At 46.4% G+C, this 23,227-nt stretch overlaps 1 protein-coding gene across 6 annotated transcripts; it reads right to left on the bottom strand.

Moving 5' to 3' along the window:
- Positions 1-39: 39 nt before the first annotated feature.
- LOC137095007 (apolipoprotein Eb-like) lies at positions 40-23,097 on the bottom strand. 6 transcript variants are annotated; one of them, XM_067461144.1, is made up of 4 exons: positions 22,950-23,090; positions 3,028-3,050; positions 2,897-2,949; positions 40-861 (listed from the first exon to the last, which is right to left on the bottom strand). In XM_067461144.1, exons 1-4 carry the CDS (start codon positions 22,990-22,992, stop codon positions 321-323), a joined length of 660 nt encoding a protein of 219 aa, XP_067317245.1. In that variant the 5' UTR covers positions 22,993-23,090; the 3' UTR covers positions 40-320. The 6 variants fall into 6 exon arrangements, with proteins under 6 accessions (XP_067317245.1, XP_067317244.1, XP_067317242.1 ...); XM_067461143.1 differs by lacking the exon at positions 22,950-23,090 and adding an exon at positions 5,437-5,512; XM_067461141.1 differs by having other exon boundaries at positions 2,897-3,050; positions 22,950-23,083.
- Positions 23,098-23,227: the final 130 nt, after the last annotated feature.

Genomic DNA, 23,227 nt, shown 5'->3' with positions numbered 1-23,227 from the left:
CAGTGTTTTCTGTTGGTCATGGGAGTTCTGTGTGCCAAGTTTGGTGGAGTTCAGAATGCTCTTTAATTGTAGGTGAACTATAAATCCCAGCAACTACAACTCCCAAATGTCAAGGACCAGTATTCAAATTTGGGTATATCGGGTATTTGGATATATCCAGTGAATGAAAATACACCCTGCCTATCAGATATTTACATGACAATTTGTAACTTTAGCAAAATTACAATTATGAAGTAGCAACGAAATTAATTTTATGGTTGGGGGTCACCACAACCTGAGGAACTGGATTAAGGGGTCATGGCATTAGGGAGGTGCTAGGGTCAGTCTTTTTTCTGAGTGGGGATCAATGGCCTTTCCATCCACTCTCTGAGCCCTGGCTCGTACTTCTTGTACTCCTTGAGGAAGGGGCTCCAGTAGGGCTTTGAGTGCTTGCTGAGGGTCTCCATCCCCAACAGGAGCTTCTTGGCTGCTTCAACCATGGAGGCCTGGAGGCTATCTCCAAATTCTTGCATCTCCTTAGCTTGCAGCTCCTTGGAGTAAGAGAACACTTGGATCTTCAGGGACTCCATCGCCTGGTCCAGGCCTCTCTCGTACGCCTGGAACGCTTCGACCACCATGGGTTTGACGTTCTCCTCCAGCCACTCCACGCCCATAAGCGCCTTGGAGGCCACTGGGTCCACGTACAGCGCCAGCGCCTCCATGACCCTTTCCAACCCGTCAGAATCGTATCGTTTCAACTGATCATAAACCCGGAAAGTCTTCTCCAAGACGGCCTCGAGGAACTCCTTCGCTTCCTGAAATTCCGGAGGAAGTTCTGCCTCTTGTTCCCGGAGAGTCTCGTAGGTTTTCGCCAGCAGGGAGCTGCAAAGAATCAAAAACAGATACTTCCACCATCGAAGGAAACATTGAGGCAGACCTTTGTGTATACTGGCTTTTCTTCTCACTAGGCAACCCACAATGGCTTGGATCTCTCTATCCACAGCCACTCTAAATTGCTCGACAACACTTTCTCCCCTAAACAGTGCTACCCTTAGACAATAAACATCAAATGCAAGAGATATAGGATGGGGGCATGGAAACAGTCCATATAATAGGGATCTAGGAGTCTTAGAGGACCACAAGTTGAAGATGAGCCAACAGTTTGATGCAGCAGCTAAAGAAGCCAATGCAATTCTAAGGTGCAGCAATAGGTGTGTAAGATGGCTGAATGGCCATCTGTCAGGAGAGTTACAATTGTGTCTTGCTTTGTAGTTGGACTGGGTGGCCCTTGAGAGTCCCATCCAACTTTAGGATTCCACGATTCTATGGTTCCTTCACTGGAAGCTTTTCAATGGAAGCCAAAGGTCTACCTCTCAGGCTTGTGAGGGATGATGGGACTTGAAATGCTAAATTTCTGGGTGGCACCAAAGGCGGAACCAAACATAGTAAACATAGGGTGGCACCAAACATAGTAAACATAGGGTGGCACCAAACATAGTAAACATAGGGTGGCACCAAACATAGTAAACATAGGGTGGCACCAAACATAGTAAACATAGGGTGGCACCAAACATAGTAAACATAGGGTGGCACCAAACATAATAAACATAGGGTGGCACCAAACATAGTAAACATAGGGTGGCACCAAACATAGTAAACATAGGGTGGCACCAAACATAGTAAACATAGCGTGGCACCAAACATAGTAAACATAGCGTGGCACCAAACATAGTAAACATAGGGTGGCACCAAACATAGTAAACATAGGGTGGCACCAAACATAGTAAACATAGGGTGGCACCAAACATAGTAAACATAGGGTGGCACCAAACATAGTAAACATAGGGTGGCACCAAACATAATAAACATAGGGTGGCACCAAACATAGTAAACATAGGGTGGCACCAAACATAGTAAACATAGGGTGGCACCAAACATAGTAAACATAGCGTGGCACCAAACATAGTAAACATAGCGTGGCACCAAACATAGTAAACATAGGGTGGCACCAAACATAGTAAACATAGGGTGGCACCAAACATAGTAAACATAGGGTGGCACCAAACATAGTAAACATAGGGTGGGACCAAACATAGTAAACATAGGGTGGCACCAAACATAGTAAACATAGGGTGGCACCAAACATAGTAAACATAGCGTGGCACCAAACATAGTAAACATAGGGTGGCACCAAACATAGTAAACATAGGGTGGCACCAAACATAGTAAACATAGGGTGGCACCAAATATAGTAAACATAGGGTGGCACCAAACATAGTAAACATAGGGTGGCACCAAACATAGTAAACATAGGGTGGCACCAAACATAGTAAACATAGGGTGGCACCAAATATAGTAAACATAGGGTGGCACCAAACATAGTAAACATAGCGTGGCACCAAACATAGTAAACATAGGGTGGCACCAAACATAGTAAACATAGGGTGGCACCAAACATAGTAAACATAGGGTGGCACCAAACATAGTAAACATAGGGTGGCACCAAACATAGTAAACATAGCGTGGCACCAAACATAGTAAACATAGGGTGGCACCAAACATAGTAAACATAGCGTGGCACCAAACATAGTAAACATAGGGTGGCACCAAACATAGTAAACATAGGGTGGCACCAAACATAGTAAACATAGGGTGGCACCAAACATAGTAAACATAGGGTGGCACCAAACATAGTAAACATAGGGTGGCACCAAACATAGTAAACATAGGGTGGCACCAAACATAGTCAAAGTACTGCCATGGCTCAATGTGAAGGATTCCTGGGAGTTGCAGTTTGGCCAGGCACCCACCCTCTTGCGCAGAGAAGGCAAAGACCTTGTGAAACTACAATGTCCATAGCATTGAGCCATGGAAATTCAAGTGCTGCAGCCAGCCATATCACTCTGGGGGTCCTTACCTGATAATCGTGCTAGGTGCAGAGAAGGCGATTTTCTCTAAGGTCACCGCCACGGCAGTGAAGCCACCGTACCCAAACACGTATATTTTGTCCATCAACTCTCTTAACTTGGGCTCTGAACTGGGGGCTTCTCTGATGGTCATGGCTTGGCCTCCTGCAAGACAAAACCAGAATCAAACATATCAGCCTTTTCATTGCTCGCTTTGAGGTCGAATTTAGACCATGGACCGTGGATAAAAGAGGGCCCTGCCTGGCAAGCATCTATATAAATACAAATGTAATGTTAGTTTGTGGGATTGACATAACTCAAAAACCACTGGATGAATTGACACCAAATTTGGACACAATAGACCTATCAGGTCAATGAGTGACCATCACTCATAAAAATACTCAAAAACACAGCAGAAGGGAATTAAAAAGCCAAAAAAACAAAAAATACATTACAACTCATGTGAAAAATGACATACATATATATATATATATATATGTGTGTGTGTGTGTGTGTGTGTGTGTGTGTGTGTGTGTCATTTTTCACATGAGTTGTAATGTATTTTTGTTTTTTTGGCTTTTTAAGTCCCTTCTGCTGTGTTTATATATACTGTGTTGCATATATATATATGCAAACACACATATACATATAAACACAAATATATACACACACATATACACACACAAAACACATATACACAGACTGGGCCACAGCAACGCGTGTCAGGGGACAGCTAGTTTACAATAACACCTAACGTTTCAGATTAAAGAATACGCACAGTAGGATGATAACAAGCAGCTGGAATGTGTCCAGAGGAGGGCGACTCAAATGATCAAGGGTCTGGAGAACAAGCCCTATGAGGAGCGGCTTAAGGAGCTGGGCATGTTTAGCCTGAAGAAGAGAAGGATGAGAGGAGATATGATAACCATGTATAAATATGTGAGAGGAAGCCACAGGGAGGAGGAGGGAGCAAGCTTGTTTTCTGCTTCCCTGGAGACTAGGACGCAATGGAACAATGGCTTCAAACTACAAGAGAGGAGATTCCATCTGAACATGAGGAAGAACTTCCTGACTGTGAGAGCCGTTCAGCAGTGGAACTCTCTGCCCCGGAGTGTGGTGGAGGCTCCTTCTTTGGAAGCTTTTAAACAGAGGCTGGATGGCCATCTGTCAGGGGTGATTTGGATGCAATATTCCTGCTTTTTGGCAGAATTGGGTTGGACTGGATGGCCCAGGAGATCTCTTCCAACTCTTTGCTTCTATGATTCTATGATTCAGAGGCTTTCATTACGATCTGGCCAGAAAGGATACAAGCATGGCTAGTGCCAAAAAGACAAATGTAAACATGCATTGCGTAGACTGTTAGATAGGGAACGCATTGTTAGACAGGAATGCATTGACAGTTATCATATTGTGTAAAATACAGTTCTAATGGACATGTGGTCACACACCTGTTGAATGATTGAGGGGTTAGTGATGCATTATGTGACATTCACAGGCTAGAAAGGCTCAATCATGACCATGTGACATTCACAAGAAGGGCTGCATCATTCATTTGTGTCCATAGTTGATGACGGGTAAGTGGTGGGTATGAAAAAGGGCAGGAAAGGTTTGTTCTTTCTTTTGCCATGCAAAGGACCAGGCTGTGGCACAGCTAGTTAGTAGCCAGCTGTATTAAATCACTACTGACTGGGAGTAGTAAGCTCCCTACCATTAATAGTTTCGCTTGCTGTCGACCTATGCAGCCCAAAAGACTCGCCTACACTGTAGAATCAAGGCAGTTTGAAACTGCCATGGCCCAAATGGTATGGAAACCTGGGAGTTATAGTTTTGCAAGGCCTTTTAGTCCTCGTTGCTAAAGAATGCTAGTGCTCTTCAGCAGGGAAGACCAATGACCTTGCAAAACTACAATTCTGAGTATCCAAGAGCATTAAGCCATGCCCATTTCCAGCTGTGCCAAACTGCTTTCGTTCAACAGTAGGTGCATCAATGGTAAATGTTAACTCGTTGCTTCTCTTACATCAGAACCAAGCTTGCATCCACACAGTAGAGAGATAATGCAGTTTGGCACCAGGCGATAGAAACCTGGGTATTGTAGCATTACAGTGCTTTTTAGCCAAAGAGTGCAAACTGCGACTCTCAGGATTCCATAGCACTTAGCCAGAGGCGGCCCTAGGTAATTTTCAATGGTAAGCAAACAGTATTTTGGCATCCCCCCCCCCCCCCCCCAAACCAATCACTGATATATATTTTCTGTTCGTCGTGGGAGTTCTGTGTGCCATATTTGGTTCAATTCCATCATTGGTGGAGTTTGGATTGCTCTTTGATTGTAGGTGAACTATACATCCCAGTAACTACAACACGCATATGTCAAGGTCTATTTGCCCCCAAGAGCGCCTCAAGAGCGCCCCTGAGCAAAATCAACTCTACTGCAAAGGCCTACTTTGCGTAATGGCTTGAGCCGCCCCTGCACTTAGCCACGGGAATTAAAGTGGTCTCAAACTGCATTAATTCTATGGTGTAGATGCATCCCAAGAGAAAAGGTGGCACTCACCTGTGACCGCAGTCAAGGCAAAGAGCACAACGAGGAGCTTCATGGCTGCAAGGAAGGAGGCTCCGGACAGACCCAGATTCAACTCTCTCTCTCTGAGAAGGGCACCAAGCCTCCCACTCCCTCCTTGCCTCTGGTCACTCATTAACACTGACCACTGTCCTGGGTGCCTTCCCTTCACTTCTCCCTTTGGGACAATCGGGCAATGACCTCTTCGGAGGGGGACGGAGGGGACATTTGCCCGCCTCTTTCCCCCTCTCCCATGACCTTCGGGAAAGAGGGAGATTGTTTTGAACTTGTTCCAAAATGACCTGGAGTTAGCAACGAAATGCAAATTGTATTTTGCTTTGTTCGTACCTCACCTAGAATACAGTTCTGGGCACCACAATTTAAGAGGGATACTGATCCTAAGCTGAAAGTTGTCCAGAGGAAGGCGACTAAAGGCACTTCCAGAAAGCAGTAAATCACGGGTTTTCAGCAGGGGCAAAAAATCCCGGGACTTCAAAAGAGGTCCACATACAGACCTGTTGGTCTCAGGATTTCTCCCTCCATTGTCCAGGTTCAATACTTTGTTGTGAGATTTAGAGGCTTCCCAGACGGCCGCTGAGGGACTTCTGTGAATCACTAGAAAATTTCTGTTTTTTGTCCTGGGCAGAGTAAGCCCCCGACCATTTGTCTAGCTTGCTGTCGACCTTTGCAGCCCAAAAGACAGTTGCATCTGTCAGGTAGGAAATTTAGGTACCGCTTATGCGGGGAGACTAATTTAACTCATTTACGACGCCATAAAACTCTCCAGCAGTGTGTAAAAGTCCACCAGGACTTTGAGATCTTCCAGGGAGACCCTGCTCTCGATCCCGCCTGCTTCTCAAGCTCGGCTGGCGGGGACGAGAGATAGGGCCTTCTCGGTGGTGGCTCCTCGGCTGTGGAACGCCCTTCCTACGGACATTAGACTAGCACCATCTCTAATGGTATTCCGCAAAAAAGTGAAGACCTGGCTGTTTGAGCAGGTGTTCCAATAATTAGTGCAATGATTGGTTAATGAACACTGGAATGGAACAATGGATGACGAATCTGGAACATGTTTTTGATGATGAGATGACAGTGAATGGGTATTGTAGTAACTGTTTATTAATTGTGTAATGTGTTAGGTTGTTAACTGTTTCTATACTGTAGCACTGAATTTTGCTGTTCGTATTTGTTGTGAACCGCTGTGAGTCGCCTTCGGGCTGAGAACAGCCGTATAGAAGTCAGGTAAATAAATAAATAAAAGAATGAGGAAGTACTCCATCGGTGTCACAAGTGGGCGGTGAAGCAATGAAATGCAAATTGTATTTTGCTTTGTTCGGACCTCACCTGGAATACAGTTCTGGGCACCACAATTTAAGAGGGATACTGTCCCTAAGCTGAAAGTTGTTCAGAGGACAGCGACTAAAGGCACTTCCAGAAAGCACTAAATCACGGGTTTTCAACAGGGGCAAAAAATCCCGGGACTTCAGAAGAGATCCACATACAGACCTGTTTGTCCTGGGTTGTGGCCCAGCTAGTTGGAAATCAGCTGCATTAAAATCACTACTTACTGAAAGGTCATTAGTTTGAAGTCAGCCTGGGTCGGAGTAAGCTTCCGACCATTTGTCTAGCTTGCTGTCGACCTTTGCAGCCCGAAAGATAGTTGCATCTCTCAAGTAGGAAATTTAGGTGCCACTAATGCGGGGAGGCTAATTTAACTAATTTACGACGCCATAAAACTCTTCTGCAGCATGTAAAAGAATGAGGAAGTACTCCATTGGTGTCACAAGTGGGTGGTGAAGCAATGAAATGCAAATTGTATTTTGCTTTGATTGGACCTCACCTGGAATACAGTTCTAGGAACCACAATTTAAGAGGGATACTGACCCTAAGCTGAAAGTTGTCCAGAGGACGGCGACTAAGGGTGCTTCCAGACAGCAGTAAATCGCAGATTTTCAACAGGGGCAAAAAATCCCGGGACTTCAGAAGAGGTCCACATACAGACCTGTTGGTCCCAGGATTTCTCCCTCTGTTATCCAGCCTTGAAGCTTTGTTGTGAGATTTAGAGGTTTCCATGACAGCCACTGAGGGATTTCTGCAAATCACTGGAAAATTTCCGTTCTTTGTCCTGGGCAGAGTAAGCTCCTGACCATTTGTTTTCTTCATCCCTCCTCTCATTTAGAAAGAACTTGAAAATGTGGATGTGGGACCAGGCCTTCAGGTAATTATATTAACATTGACAATGAAAATGATGACAATTGGAAATGGAGCTTGATTGTTGAGGCTCAGCGTCACAGCAACGTATCTACTACCAGTTGCAGGAGACGGAGGAGTGATGCTGAGTCAGACGGAGGAGTGATGCTGAGTCAGTGTCACAGCAACGTATCTACTACCAGTTGCAAGAGACGGAGGAGTGATGCTGAGTCAGTGTCACAGCAACGTATCTACTACCAGTTGCAGGAGACGGAGGAGTGATGCTGAGTCAGTGTCACAGCAACGTATCTACTGCCAGTTGCAGGAGACGGAGGAGTGATGCTGAGTCAGTGTCATAGCAACGTATCTACTACCAGTTGCAAGAGACGGAGGAGTGATGCTGAGTCAGTGTCACAGCAACGTATCTACTACCAGTTGCAGGAGACGGAGGAGTGATGCTGAGTCAGACGGAGGAGTGATGCTGAGTCAGTGTCACAGCAACGTATCTACTACCAGTTGCAAGAGACGGAGGAGTGATGCTGAGTCAGTGTCACAGCAACGTATCTACTACCAGTTGCAGGAGACGGAGGAGTGATGCTGAGTCAGACGGAGGAGTGATGCTGAGTCAGTGTCACAGCAACGTATCTACTACCAGTTGCAAGAGACGGAGGAGTGATGCTGAGTCTCCGATTAAAGAATTCAGCTAGAGATGGCCACAAGGCTGTTATTTTAAAGCATATTTTAATTATATTGATTTTGTTGTGGCTGAGATATTATGTGATTATGAGGATGATGGGATTCAGATTCCTGGCTCATTTTCTGTGCCTCAGATCTCTGGGCCTGTGGCTCCCACAGACAGCACAGACAGTGCACAGTCAACATCAACACAGCGGAGTTAATCCAGTTTGACACCGCTCAAGGATAGGGAATCCTGGGAGGTGTAGTTTTACTAATCCTGTGAGTTGCAGTTTTACTAATCCTGGGAGTTGTAGTTTTATTAATCCTGGGAGTTGTAGTTTTACTAATCCTGGGAGTTGTAGTTTTATTAATCCTGGGAGTTGTAGTTTTACTAATCCTGTGAGTTGCAGTTTTACTAATCCTGGGAGTTGTAGTTTTATTAATCCTGGGAGTTGTAGTTTTACTAATCCTGGGAGTTGTAGTTTTATTAATCCTGGGAGTTGCAGTTTTACTAATCCTGGGAGTTGCAGTTTTACTAATCCTGGGAGTTGTAGTTTTATTAATCCTGGGAGGTGTAGTTTTACTAATCCTGGGATAGAATCATAGAATCAAAGAGTTGGAAGAGACCTGGTGGGTCATCCAGTCCAACCCCATTCTGCCAAGAAGCAGGAATATTGCATTCAAATCACCCCTGACAAATGGCCATCCAGCCTCTGCTTAAAAGCTTCCAAAGAAGGAGCCTCCACCACACTCCGGGGCAGAGAGTTCCACTGCTGAACGGCTCTCACAGTCAGGAAGTTCTTCCTCATGTTCAGATGGAATCTCCTCTCTTGTAGTTTGAAGCCATTTTTCCCTTGCGTCCTAGTCTCCAGGGAAGCAGAAAGGAAGCTTGCTCCCTCCTCCTCCCTGTGGCTTCCTCTCACATATTTATACATGGCTATCATATCTCCTCTCAGCCTTCTCTTCTTCAGGCTAAACATGCCCAGTTCCCTAAGCCGCTCCTCATAGGGCTTGTTCTCCAGACCCTTGATCATTTTAGTCGCCCTCCTCTGGACACATTCCAGCCTGAGAATGTAATCCTGGGAGTTGTAGTTTTATTAATCCTGGGAGTTGTAGTTTTACTATTCCTGGGAGTTGCAGTTTTACTCGCCTACACTGTAGAATCAAGGTGGTTTGAAGCTGCCATGGCCCAAATGGTATGGAAACCTGGGAGTTATAGTTTGCAAGGCCTTTTAGTCCTTGTTGCTAAAGAATGCTAGTGCTCTTAGGCAGGGAAGACCAAAGACCTTGCAAAACTACAGTTCCCAGTATCCGAGAGCATTAAGCCATGCCCATTTCCAGCTGTGCCAAACTGCCTTTGTTCAACAGTAGGTGTGCTGCCACATGCTGGGCCTGTAATAATTGATTTTTTATACATGACGTGCTCTTTGTGCCCAGCGGGGAGCCGTGGTGCCACAGGTAAGAGGCCTTCAAGGATTTTCCCATACACAGTCTTTAGAAGACTTGAAATGAAGCCACCTTGTTGCAAATGCATGGAACCTTGGAATATATGCAAACACTAAATAGAAAGAAAATGAAGCTGAAGCTCCTGGTACAGCCGTACCAGCACAGTTCTAATGGGTTGAGTAATTTGTAAGTAAGAGTTCATGGGTGAAAGCAATTAAGGTTGGAGGTATGCAAGAGATAGGTTGCAGCTGGGTGTTTCTGGATATAAGGAGCAAGCCTGGGAAATGATCTTTGAGAAAAAAAGTATTTATCATATTTTGGTGGTGGATGCTGCTGGTTTTCCCCCAGGTCTCTGGATTTTTGGTATCCTGACCTGTCTCCTGAACTCTTAGAATCCTGGAAACTTGAATCTTTGAACTGGCTTTTGACTACGGTATAGACTCTTGATCCCAGGACTTTGTTTCTTGAATTCCCGGCATTTGACCACTGGACTCAACCTTTGACTACGGAGTAATCTTGAACCTGCAACTGAAGTCAATAGGAACTTTAGAAGTGTCTACCCCAGGAGGAGAGACCCTGTGGCCCCACCAAAGAGGGATCGCTACATTGGTGAGCAAAGAGAAGCCTAATTTTAAGCAATTTATTTTCCCTAAGTTCCCAAAAAGAATCTCACCAAAGTTGAAAAAAGTGCCACCGAGGTTTATTAGCGATTCAGCTGAAAAGGATGCAAAGCCGCAATCATTTGTCAAGCAGAGCATGTGGTTACAGAAATAAAGTGGAAATAAAGGGGTACCCATTTTTCTTGTCTGTTACAGAAATAAAGGCCATTTTAATAGAAAATACAGAGTTGTGGGTTTCAAAATTCCTGCTCCCCCCCCCTCTCACCCAGCTCGAAGGGGATTGGCTAATGCGCAAACAGTTGAAGGAGGCTTGGCCGTCCCCCATGCGTCAGGGCCAATCACAGGGCTTTCGCAGTGCGCCAGAGCCAATCAGGAGGCTCCTGCTGCCTCAACGCACCAGCGAATCGAAAGGGAGGGAAGCGGGACAAAGGGATACAGTGCATTCTTGAGTGGATTATGGAGTTTAATGTCCTGGAAGTTTAACGAGTCAAGAACCGGCCTGCCAGAAAAACCAAGGCTATTGTCTTGAGATGGGTCTGCGATAAGCATTGATTACTTAATCTGGGTTTTCCTCTTGCGATCAGATAGGGCACAAAGGGGGAGGCTTTGGTGAATGTCTTTAGTGGAGAGATTTGAAAGAAAAACGGGTTTTGGGAAGAAGGACTTTTCGAAGGTCATCTTTCCCCCATTGTTATATGATTAAAAGTTTGCCAAGCAAAAATCTTCTTGATGGCCCGACTCCGAAGTCAAGAAAGATAATTCTTTGTTATTTTCCATGCAAGTAATGTCGTAAGATAAGGGGCTTTCATGATCACTGCTTTTTTTCAGAGGCAGGGTGTAAAGATCCCTTACCTTGCCAGCCTGGATGGCAGGGCCTAGGAGAAGCAGGCCAGTTAGTTGCAGCTTTAGAAGGCCTGGCAGAGGGCAGCAGGAGCCATTTTAGTTTAGGGAAAGCACCATTTCAGAGAGGGGGAGTGGCCTAGGCCTGAGTTAGCATTAGAACAGCCAGGATTGGTTTAAAAAAAGGGGGCGGAGATTAGCAAGGTTTGGAGGGAAAGAAAGAGGCTTTTTCAGTCAGTCTGTTGTTGTTGGAGATTAGAGTAGGAAGGTAGTTTAGGAGTTCGTGTTTTAGGATTAGTTTAGGGAAGGCAGTTTGCCTTAGGTATGCCAGCAAAAGAAGCTGTGGCAAACTGGAACAGTTATCAGGGAAAGATAGCTGGTTTTGTAGTTAGCTAGGCCACAGTTGAGGGTAGCTAAGCTACAGTTGTATCTTGACAGAGATTCAGCTCCTGTCAAGTGTACTTGGTTTTTAAAGAGAAGTAAATCTCTATATTTGTAACAAAGAAAGAAGCATTCACACGTAACCGTTACGTTTTTCAAGACACAAGCCAGAAGTTCTCTGTAACCATCAAGATTTTAAACAGCATTTACTCTCTTCTGTATTTCTATCAATAAACTTTCCTTGTTTATTTTAAAACTCAAAAAGCCTGAGTCAAGTGTGCCTTTGTGGCGATAGTCCCTTTTCCTGTGCAACCTCAACGAGTTTTCCTTTAAACAAATAAGAAGACACAGTGCTTGGTGATCTTAAAAAGCCTTTTTATTATTTTAAATCGCTAGGGTGTTCCTGTGCATTGCAGTTTATGGTGGCAGCGAAAGTTAATAGAGAGACATCCCCTCAAATGTTATATTGGTGCCTAAGTGGTGTGAATTCTTTATATTGGAGGGACAGTTGGTGGGATCTGCTTTACCCCCTGTCCAGAGATATCGTTTTGCCATACCCCGTGCAACTTCCTTATGTAATTTCCTCAAGGAGAGGGAAAGGGGGCAAAAGAGTCAGGGCAAGGTCAGATTCATGAAGGGAAATATAGAAATACAGGAGAAAATACGAAAATATAGAAATCATAATACAGAGAGTAAACCCAACTACCTTCCCCCAGTGTCCATAGTTCATATTATTCATAGGAAGGTCCATAAAGGGAAATCTATCCACGAGGGGGAAAGAGAGTCCCTTGTTTGTGAGATGGGGAACCCTCAGGAGCCCAGGTGTGCCTCAGGTGGGAAAAGTCAAATACTTTTGTGGCATGATTTTTCAGTAATAAATTGGTTCCCTTCTGCTGTAAACATATGAGAATAGGGCATAAAGCCTTGATTAAATGATACACATCAAACTGACCAAGGCTTAACCCTGGACAACAAGTTAAACATGAGCCAACAATGTGATGTGGCGGCAAAAAAAGCCAATGGGATTTTGGCCTGCATCAATAGGAGCATAGTGTCTAGATCTAAGGAAGTCATGCTACTTTCTACTTTCTATTCTGCTTTGGTTAGACCACATCTGGAATATTGTTTCCAATTCTGGGCACCACAATTCAAGAGAGATATTGACAAACTGGAATGTGTCCAGAGGAGGGCGACTAAAATGATCAAGGGTCTAGAGAACAAGCCCTATGAGGAGCGGCTTAGGGAACTGGGCATGTTTAGCCTGAAGAAGAGAAGGCTGAGAGGAGATATGATAGCCATGTATTAATATGTGAGAGGAAGCCACAGGGAGGAGGAGGGAGCAAGCTTGTTTTCTGCTTCCTTGGAGACTAGGACGTGGAACAATGGCTTCAAACTACAAGAGAGGAGATTCCATCTGAACATTAGGAAGAACTTCCTGACTGTGAGAGCCGTTCAGCAGTGGAACTCTCTGCCCCGGAGTGTGGTGGAGGCTCCTTCTTTGGAAGCTTTGAAACAGAGGCTGGATGGCCATCTGTCAGGGGTGATTTGAATGCAATATTCCTGCTTCTTGGCAGAATGGGGTTGGACTGGATGGCCCAGGAGGTCTCTTCCAACTCTTTGATTCTATGATTCTATGATTCTATGATTATCCAGCCTGGTTTCCTTACTCTTAGCAAAACTATAAGTTGCTATCTCTTATGAAGGGGGGGGGGGGGGAGGTCATGTTCGACTTCACAACAGTGTTTACTATTTTTGTTTATTCTGTGGCTGAGTGCAATCTTTATGTTTTATATTTTGGACTATTAAAACAGCCAGAAAGTAAGTGCTGTTTTAATTAAATTGTTTGATACACCTGGGTTGTTGTTTGGTTCATCTCTGCCTCTGAATAAGGCGGAGCCCTGGCAACGTGATAGCTGTCTTCTTTCGGAGGGGGGAACAAAGGTCCTGTTATCCACTCCATGAGCGCTGGGTCGTACTTCTTGTACTCCGTCAGGAACGGGACCCAGTAGGGCTTCAAGTCTGCGTTGAGGGTCTCCACCCCCAGTCGGAGCTGCTTGGCCACTTCATTCAGCGGGGCTTGGAGGCTTTCCCCGATTTCTTCCAGCTCCTTGGTGTAAGGGGACAGTGTGCTCATCAGGGACTCTATCGCTTGATCAAAGGGTCTCTCGATCTCTTGGTATATTTTGATCGCTGTGGGCCCGACGTTCTGCTCCAGCCACTCCACGCACCAAAACGCCTTGGAGGCCACTGGGTCGACGTACAGTGCCAGCGCTTCCGTGATTACTCTTAATTCATCATAATAGCGCCACTTCCACTCAAAGAAAGCCCAAAAAGCCTTCCCCAAGGCAGCCCAACTGAGAGTCGACACTTTCTCCATTGCTTCCCTCATCTCAGGAGGAAGCTCTTCCATTTGCTGCCAGAGGGTTTCCAAGGTTTTCTCCTGCTGTTCCCTGCAAAAAAAAAGCATAGCAGATACATCCAGGAGCAAAGTGGAAACATATATATCGCAAATATTGTATGTTTTAAGATGGGTTTGGGTTGTTACCCTTGTTTGGCCCTTTCTCCCCTAAAAGACCCAAATGGTGCTACACAAAGGCAAAAAACATGAAATGCAAGAGATATAGGGTTCAGGGCACCTGGTTAGGAAGAACTTCCTGATGGTAAGAGCTCTTCTATAGAGGAATATGGACTACTGGTGGAGTCTGGATGGCCATCTATCAAGAAGGATCAAATTGTGCCTTTATGGCAGAAGGAGGTTGGACTGGATGGCCCATGGGATCCTTTCTGTCAGGTTTTACAATGTATTGCAATGTAATACAGCTGAGTCATGCACTGCTAATGGGCTTCTATTGGGAATGCTGAGTCATGCATTGATTGTATATGGGGAATCATTTGGGGAATGTGTTCTGGCCTAGTCCAGGTGATTGTGAATGATGCAATCCTGGGTTTGAGTTGAGTCAATGAGTTGGGAACCAATCGGTGATTGCTATGTGTAAATGAATTGTATATAAGGAAGTCATGTACAGTGTATATTTCTCCTTGTGCTGTGATGTTGTTTGTCGAAGGCTATATGTAATTAAAGAACCTGTATGCTAAGACAAGATATAACTGTATACTGTGGTAAGTTTGTAATGTCATCTAGACTGGGGGAAAGCAGGAAGAAGCTTTGTGATAGACCAATTGTGCTGACCACTGCCGTGTTGACCATCTCCGGAAGATTGAAGATTCATCCGCTTTTCTACATCAACCGTCCAGAGATTACACCTTGAATCATGATAACCTTACCTGATTGTTACCACTGATATCCTCTTAGTAGTGTGTTTACAGATTACTAACATAGTACGTTCCTTAGTTGCTTTTTGCTGCTAATTTGGCATAAGAACGCAATATAGCACTTTAAGGCGCCTGCCTAGTTACTGCTAAACTGTACTAGCACTTACGCCCCCTCCCCTATCCCTCTATGCCGCACTTTAGTTAGCGTTGAGAGCCAGTTCCGGGCAATTGCTGCACTTTAAGATCTTTGCACTTTATGAATTTACCTCAATGGCACGCAGTTGTGTCATTAACTGAGTTGTTTTGTTGACTGTGCTGCGCTTTAAGACTCTTGCACTTTACGAACTCTCTAACTGTCGTAGCTGGAACGCTTATTACCATCTGAATCTACTGCTATCCATGTGGTTCTCCATCCCCCTATTTGTGCTGTCCCTGTTATTGTTGACCAGTGGAAGGGACAAGGGAGGAAGTGGGCTGGAGCCTGTGAACAACAATGAGGCGGGGAGGGGGAAGAAAGGGAAGCAAGGGAGTTGGCAAGGGCCAACAAACCAAACAACTAGCGAAACAGAAACTAAGATCTTGGGTTTGGACTGCGGCATGGAGGAGGGGAGGTGTTCCATTAGCCGAGGGGCCCCCATAGAGGTCATGGTGGGGAGGGGGAGATGCGGAAAAAGGAGACCTCAAATTCGGCCTAATTCGGACCGCCTATCTACATTAATAATCCCAAACCGGTCTCCTAAGGTAAATTGGTGTAACCAGGTGAGCGGGCCCTCTGGATTGAAGGTGGTGCTGTTGAACGCCAGATCTGTCAACGGAAAAACGACCTTTATCCAGGATCTAATCCTGGATGAGCGGGCAGATCTGGCGTGCATCACGGAGACCTGGCTGGATGATGCTGGAGGCGTAAATCTTACCCAGCTTTGTCCTCCAGGCTTCTCCGTACAGCACCAACCGAGATCCGGAGGACGGGGAGGCGGGGTCGCAGTGGTCTACAGAGATTCCATCCATCTGACCAGGAGTCCCATCCCGCAGACCACAAATTTTGAATGCGTCCACCTGAGGGTGGGTGACCGGGACAGAATAGGGATTCTGCTAGTGTACCGTCCACCTCACTGCACTACAGTCTCCCTACCTGAGCTAGCGGGGGTAGTCTCGAGCCTGGCGTTGGAGTCTCAACGGCTTCTTGTGCTGGGGGACTTCAATATCCATGCCGAGGCGACCCTCACAGGAGCGGCTCAGGACTTCATGTCTGCCATGGCAACCATGGGGCTGTCCCAACAAATATCTGGCCCCACCCACTGTGCTGGACATACATTGGACTTGGTCTTCTGCCAGGGATGGGAGCAGGGTGGCGGTGTGGAGGAGTTGTCCATCTCTCCGTTGCCATGGACCGACCACTTCCTGATCAGATTTAGGCTCACTGCGCCCCCTAACCTCCGCAAAGGTGGAGGACCCATTAAGATGGTCCGCCCCAGGAGGCTTATGGATCCGAATGGATTCCTGATGGCTCTTGGGGATTTTCCCGCCACCTCGGTAGGTGACCATGTCGAGGCCTTGGTCGCTCTCTGGAATGGGGAGATGACCAGGGCAATTGACATGATCGCTCCGGAACGTCCCCTCTCAAGTAGCCGAGCTAAACCAGCTCCTTGGTTTACTGAGGAGCTGGCAGTGATGAAGCGAAGGAAGAGGGAACTAGAGAGCGTGTGGCGCTCGGACCCAAGCGAGTCAAATCGAGCACGGTTTGTGTCCTTTCTAAGGGCATATGCCGCGGCAATAAAAGCCGCAAAGAAAACTTTCTTTGCGGCCACTATTGTGTCTGCAAAAAACCGTCCGGCGGAGTTGTTTCGGATTGTCAGAGGTCTTTTAACTCCCGCCACCTCAGGCGGGAGCCCTGACAATTCGGTCACGCGCTGTGAAGCATTTGCTCGGTTCTTTGCAGACAAAGTCGCTTTGATCGTTCTGGGCTGGACACCATGTTAAATGCAGTCTCTGAGGATGTGACACGAGCACCTGCTTGTCCTATTTTGATGGATTCTTTTCAGTTTGTGAAGCCCGAGGATGTGGACAAGATACTTGGAGGAATGAGGCCCACCACGTCCATCCTAGACCCCTGCCCATCCTGGCTTCTGAAGGAGGCCAGAGGGGGATTGGCTGAGTGGGTAACGGTGGTGGTTAATGCCTCCCTTCGGGAAGGCAAGATTCCAGCGAGCTTAAAACAAGCTATTATAAAACCGCTGTTGAAGAAACCATCACTGGACCCCACTAAATTTGACAACTTTCGGCCTGTTTCCAATCTCCCCTTCTTGGGCAAAGTCATGGAAAGCGTGGTGGCCTCACAACTCCAGGTATTCTTGAGAGACACGGATTATCTAGATTCGGCACAGTCTGGTTTCAGACCGGGACATGGTACCGAGACGGTCTTGGTCGCCTTAGTGGATGATCTGCGCCGGGAGCTAGACAGGGGGAGTGTGTCCCTGTTGGTGCTCCTGGACCTCTCAGCGGCCTTCGATACCGTCGACCACGGTATCCTTCTGGGGCGTCTTGCGGAAATGGGTCTTGGGGGCACTGCCTTGCTGTGGCTCCAGTCATTTCTGGAGGGTCGCACCCAGAAGGTGTCATTGGGGGACTCCTGTTCAACACCACAGCCTTTGACCTGTGGGGTTCCACAGGGCTCTATATTGTCCCCCATGCTGTCTAATATCTACATGAAGCCGCTGGGTGAGATCATCCGGAGTTTCGGGGTGCGATGTCATCTGTACGCGGATGATGTCCAACTCTGTCACTCCTTCCCACCTGCTACTAAGGAGGCTGTCGAGGTCCTGAACCGGTGCCTGGCCGCTGTAATGGTCTGGATGAGGGCGAACAAACTGAAATTAAATCCAGACAAGACAGAGGTACTCCTGGTCAGTCGCAAGGCCGAGCAGGGTATAGGGTTACAGCCTGTGCTGGACGGGGTCGCACTCCCCTTGAAGGCGCAGGTTCGCAGCTTGGGTGTGATCCTGGATTCATCGTTGAGCCTGGACCCCCAGGTTTCAGCGGTGACCAGGGGAGCATTTGCACAGCTTAGGCTCGTGCGCCAGCTGCGCCCGTACCTTGGGAAGTCTGACTTGGCCACAGTGGTACATGCTCTGGTCACATCCCGCCTTGACTACTGCAACGCTCTCTACATGGGGCTGCCCTTGAAGACGGCCCGGAAGCTTCAGCTAGTCCAGCGCGCGGCAGCCATGTTACTAACAGGAGCGGGACGCAGGGAGCATACAACGCCCTTGTTGTTCCAGCTCCACTGGCTGCTGATCTGCTACCGGGCCCAATTTAAGGTGCTGGTGTTATCCTACAAAGCCCTAAACGGTTCCGGCCCAAAATACCTTTCGGACCGCATCTCTGCCTATGAGCCCACGAGGGCCTTGAGATCGTCTGGGGAGGCCCTTCTCTCGATCCCGCCTGCTTCACAGGCACGTCTGGCGGGGACGAGAGAGAGGGCCTTCTCGGTGGTGGCCCCCCGGCTTTGGAACACCCTCCCTGTTGACATCAGACAGGCGCCCTCCCTTATGTCTTTCCGTAAGAGCCTAAAGACATGGCTATTTGAGAAGGCATTTAACTGAGTGCTACATTAACTGGTAACGACAACTGGAACGGAATATGGATTACGAGATTGGTTATGATTCTACGATAAGACGGAGCGGATTATTTTAGTGTAATTATATGACTGTGTATTAGTGATATGTTGGTTTTTTCATTATGGCTTATTGTAAATTGTCTTTTATATGTTGTACACCGCCGTGAGTCGCCCTAGGGCTGAGAACGGCGGTCAACAAATGCAGCAAATAAATAAATAAGCTACTGGAAAGCGCTGAAGTTGTCCAACTGATCTGCTGCTGAATTGTGAAGTTACTCTCAACACTTTCCAACTCTAGGATTTGATGGATACAGCAGCTAAAGAGGCCAATGCCATTCTAAGCTGCATCAGTAGATAAGTTAGCGGAATGGCCATTTGTTGGGAAGGCTTTAATGCTGTCTTGCTTTGTGGAGCATTGGGGTTGGACTAGATGGCTTTTAGGAGTCATGCCAAAGGGGGTTGAACTAGATGGCCCTTGGGGTCCTTTCCAACTCTAGGATTTGAAGGATACAGCAGCTAAAGAGGCCAATGCCATTCTAAGCTGCATCAGTAGATGTGTAAGTTGGCTAAATGGCCATCTATTGGAAAGACTTTAATGCTGTCTTGCTTTGTGGAGCATTGGGGTTGGATTAGATGGCCTTTAGTAGTCCCATCCAACGTTAGGATTCCAGGATTCCATGATTTGTTCATTGGAGGCTTTTCAATGAAAGCCAAAGGTCTACCTCTCAGGTTTGCAAGGGATGATGGGACTTGCAATCCAAAATTTCTGGGTGACACTGGAAGTTCATCGGAGTGTGGTGGAAGCAGTTTCCTTCCTATTGTGTCCAATTCTGGGCACCACAACTGAAGAGAGTTATTGATGAGCTGGAATGTGACCAGAGGGGGCGACTAAAATGATCAAGGGTCTGGAGAACAAGCCCTATGAGGAGCAGTTTAAAGAGTTGGGTATGATTAGCCTGAAGAAGAGAAGGTTGAGAGGAGACATGATAGCCATATATAAATACATGAGAAGAAGTCATAGGGTGGAGGGAGCAAGCTTCCTTTCTGCTGCCCTGGAGACTAGGACGCAATGGAGCCATGGCTTCAAACTGCAAGAAAGGAGATTCCACCTGAACATGAGGAAGAACTTCTTGATTGTGAGAGCTGTTCAGCAGTGGAACTCTCTGCCACAGAGTGTGGTGGAGGCTCCTTCTATGGAGGCTTTGAAACAGAGGCTGGATGGCCATATGTCGAGGTGCTTTCAGTGCAATATTCCTGCTCCTTGGCAGAATGAGATTGGACTGGATGAAACCATGGAGTATCTCCTCAGCTGTTGCAAGAAAATCACAGGGACGGACTACAAACAGAGGCACAACTCTGTGGCCCAAATGATTCACTGGAACCTATGTCACAAGGACCACTTGCCAGGTGTCAAGAACTGGTAAAGAGACCATAAACCCGCAAAGGTCGTGGAAAATGAACACGCAAAAATCCTGTGGGACTTTGGAATCCTGACTGACAAAGTTTTGGAACACAATATGCCAGACATCACGATTGTGGAAAAGGAAAATGTCTGGATTATTGAGGTCACCATTCCAGGTGAGAGTCGCATTGAGGAAAAACAACAGGAAAAACTCAGCCACTATCAAGATCTCAAAATCGAACGGCAAAGGCTCTGACGGCATAAACCAGTCCAGGTGGTCCCAGTGGTCATTGGCGCACTGGGAGCCGTGCCAAAAGATCTCAGCTGGCATTTGGAAACCATAAACATTGACAAAACCATGATCTGTCAACTGCAAAAGGCCACCTGACTTGGATCTGCACACATCATTCGGAAATACATAATACAGCCCTAGATGCTTGGAAAGGGTTTGTTTGTGAATGTGAAACATTGAAAGTCTACTTCAGAAAAGTAAACCAAGTATATTATACTGACTGTAAGCCTCAAGATTACAACAAAACACAAATGTAACCACAAGTGTTGGAGCCAGAAGTTATAAATAAACTGTGTTACTTCGTTATACAGAAGTGTGTCTCAGTGCCTGTACAAAGGTTAAAGAGCACACAGAAAGTCCCAGCCAAGATAAAAGAAGAAACTGAATCATTGTAAGAGTAAAAAGGTTTTTTCTTAAATAAAGAAACAGTCTCTCTCCCTCGCTACAGATGATAAAAAAAAAATCAATTCATCCAGGTGTCCCCTGCCGACAGCCAATTCTCTCACACCAGAAGTGACTTGCAGTTTCTCAAGTTGTTCCTGACATGACATAATAATAATAATAATAATAATAATAATAATAATAATAATAGAGCTGTATTTCTATCCCGCCCCCCTCTCTCAGGGGACATCTATACAGGATGCTTTTATTGTGCTTTCCCTGCATGACAGATTGGTTGTTTACAGGATGGCCTAGGATGCTAGGATTCTAATGCTGTTTGACACTACTTGAACTGTGATGGTCCAATGCTAGGGATTCCTGAGAGTTGCAGTTCGGCCAGGCACCCGCCCACTTGGGCAGAAAAGGCAAAAGGCCTTGTGAAACTACAATGTTGTCTATAGCATTGAGCCGCAGCAGTTCAAACGCTGCAGCCATGTCAGAGTGGTCTGCTTACCCGACAGTCCTGACAGGCTCATAACTGCGGATGGTATTGAATTTCTCCATTATGGCATGGAAGGCTTCTGTCCAGAATCTGTCTATTTTCTCCATCAACCTTTCTAACTTGGGCTCTGAACGGGGGTCTTCTCTGATGGTCAAGGCCTGGCCTCCTGCAAGACAAAACCAGACTCATATGTATCAACTTTTCCATCGCTCCCTTCTGAGGCTGAGAGAGCGTGACTTGCCCAAAGTGTCTCTCAAGAGGATGTAAACAAAGCAAAACCAATCTTTCCAATAAATAGAAAAAAGTGAATTATGGCTTTAGCTGCAAAACCCTTTTGAGAGGTAGGGTGCATCTACACTGCAGAGTTAATGCAGTTTGAAACTATTCTGGGAGTTATAGTTTAGCAAGACCTCTTAGCCCCCTCTATCAAAGAGTGCTTGGGGCTCTTTGGTAGGGAAGATCAGCAATCTTGCAAAACTACAATTTCACTGCGTAGTTAATACAGTTTGACACCAGTCAAGGCTAGGGAATCCTGGGAGTTATAGTTTAGCAAGACCTCTTGGCCTCCTCTACCAAAGAGTGTTGGGGTTCTTTGGCAGGGAAGACCAATAATCTTGCAAAACTATAATTCCATTGCTGAGTTAATACAGTTTGACACAGCTCAAGGCTAGGGAATCCTGGGAGTTATAGTTTAGCAAGACCTCTTGGCCTCCTCTACCAAAGAGTGTTGGGGTTCTTTGGCAAGGAAGACCAACAATCTTGCAAAACTATAATTCCATTGCTGAGTTAATACAGTTTGACACCGCTCAAGGCTAGGGAATCCTGGGAGTTATAGTTTAGCAAGACCTCTTGGCCTCCTCTACCAAAGAGTGTTGGAGTTCTTTGGCAGGGAAGACCAACAATCTTGGAAAACTACAGTTCCACTGTGGAGTTAATACTGTTTGACACCTCTCAAGGCTAGGGAATCCTGGGAGTTATAGTTTAGCAAGACCTCTTAGCCCCTTCTACCAAAGAGTGTTGGGGCTCAGTTCTTGTGGGTTTTTTCGGGCTATATGGCCATGTTCTAGAGGCATTTTCCCTGACGTTTCGCCTGCATCTATGGCAAGCATCCTCAGAGGTAGTGAGGTCTGTTGGAAATAGGACAATGGGTTTATATATCTGTGGATGGTATCTGTGTCTCTGCAGCGTAGAAGGAAAGTCAGTGTTGGGGCTCTTTGGCAGGGAAGACCAATCTTGCAAAACTACAGTTCCACGGCGGAGTTAATACAGTTTGACACCACTCAAGGCTAGGGAATCCTGTGAATTGTAGTTTTACTAAGGATTCACCTACACCTTAGAATCAAGGCGGTTTGAAACTTCAGTGGCCCAAAAGTTATTGAATCCTGGGCTCTTCGGCAGGGAAGACCAACTATCTTGCCAAACTACAATTCCACTGCGGAGTAAATACAGTTTGACACCACTCAAGGCAAGGAAATCCTGGGAGTTGTAGCTTTACTAAGGGCTAACCCTGTAAAATCAAGGCAGTTTGAAACTGCCATGGCCCCAAAGTTGTGGAATTATGGGAGATAGTTTTGCAAGACCTCTTCGCCCTTTCTACCAAAGAGTGCTGGGGCTCTTCGGCAGGGAAGACCGATGACCTTGCAAAACTACAATTCCCAGTATCCAAGAGCATTAAGCCATGCCCATTTCCAGCTGTGCCAAACTGCATTCGTGCCAAACACCAGGTGATAGAATCCTGAATGTTGTGGGTTTGCAATGCTTTTTAGCCAAAGAGTGCAAACTGTTATTCTCAGGATTCCATAGCACCCAGCCATGGGAATTAAAGTGGTTGCAAACTGCATTAATTCTACGGTGTAGATGCACCCAAGAGAAGAGGTGGCACTCACCTGTGACCACAGTCAAGGCAAAAAGCACAACGAGGAGCTTCATGGCTGCAAGAAAGGAGGCTCCGCACGGACCCAGACCCAAAACTCTCTCTCTCTGAGACGGGCATCAAGCCTCCCACTCCCTCCCTGCCTCTGGTCACTCATTAACACTGACCACTGCCCTGGGTGCCTTCCCTTCCCTTCTCCCTTTGGGACAATCGGGCGATGACCTCTTCGTAGTGGGATGGAGGGGACATTTGTCCATCTCTTCAACCCAGGAGATTGTTCTGAACGTGTTC

This window comes from Anolis sagrei, chromosome X, assembly GCF_037176765.1.
Source record: "Anolis sagrei isolate rAnoSag1 chromosome X, rAnoSag1.mat, whole genome shotgun sequence".
NCBI classification, from domain to species: Eukaryota; Metazoa; Chordata; class Lepidosauria; order Squamata; family Dactyloidae; genus Anolis; species Anolis sagrei.
Note: the sequence above shows the minus strand (reverse complement) of the source record. Positions and strands in the feature narration are given on the sequence as shown.

Excerpts from the sequence above, each read along its gene's own strand:
- LOC137095007 (XM_067461139.1), bottom strand. The coding sequence starts at position 22,992 with ATGAAGCTCCTCGTTGTGCTTTTTGCCTTGACTGTGGTCACAG. Across the intron at positions 21,230-22,949 it reads TGCCTTGACTGTGGTCACAG|GAGGCCAGGCCTTGACCATC; the intron begins GTGAGTGCCACC and ends TTTGTCTTGCAG. Across the intron at positions 14,048-21,075 it reads GAGCCTGTCAGGACTGTCGG|GGAACAGCAGGAGAAAACCT; the intron begins GTAAGCAGACCA and ends TTTTTTTTGCAG.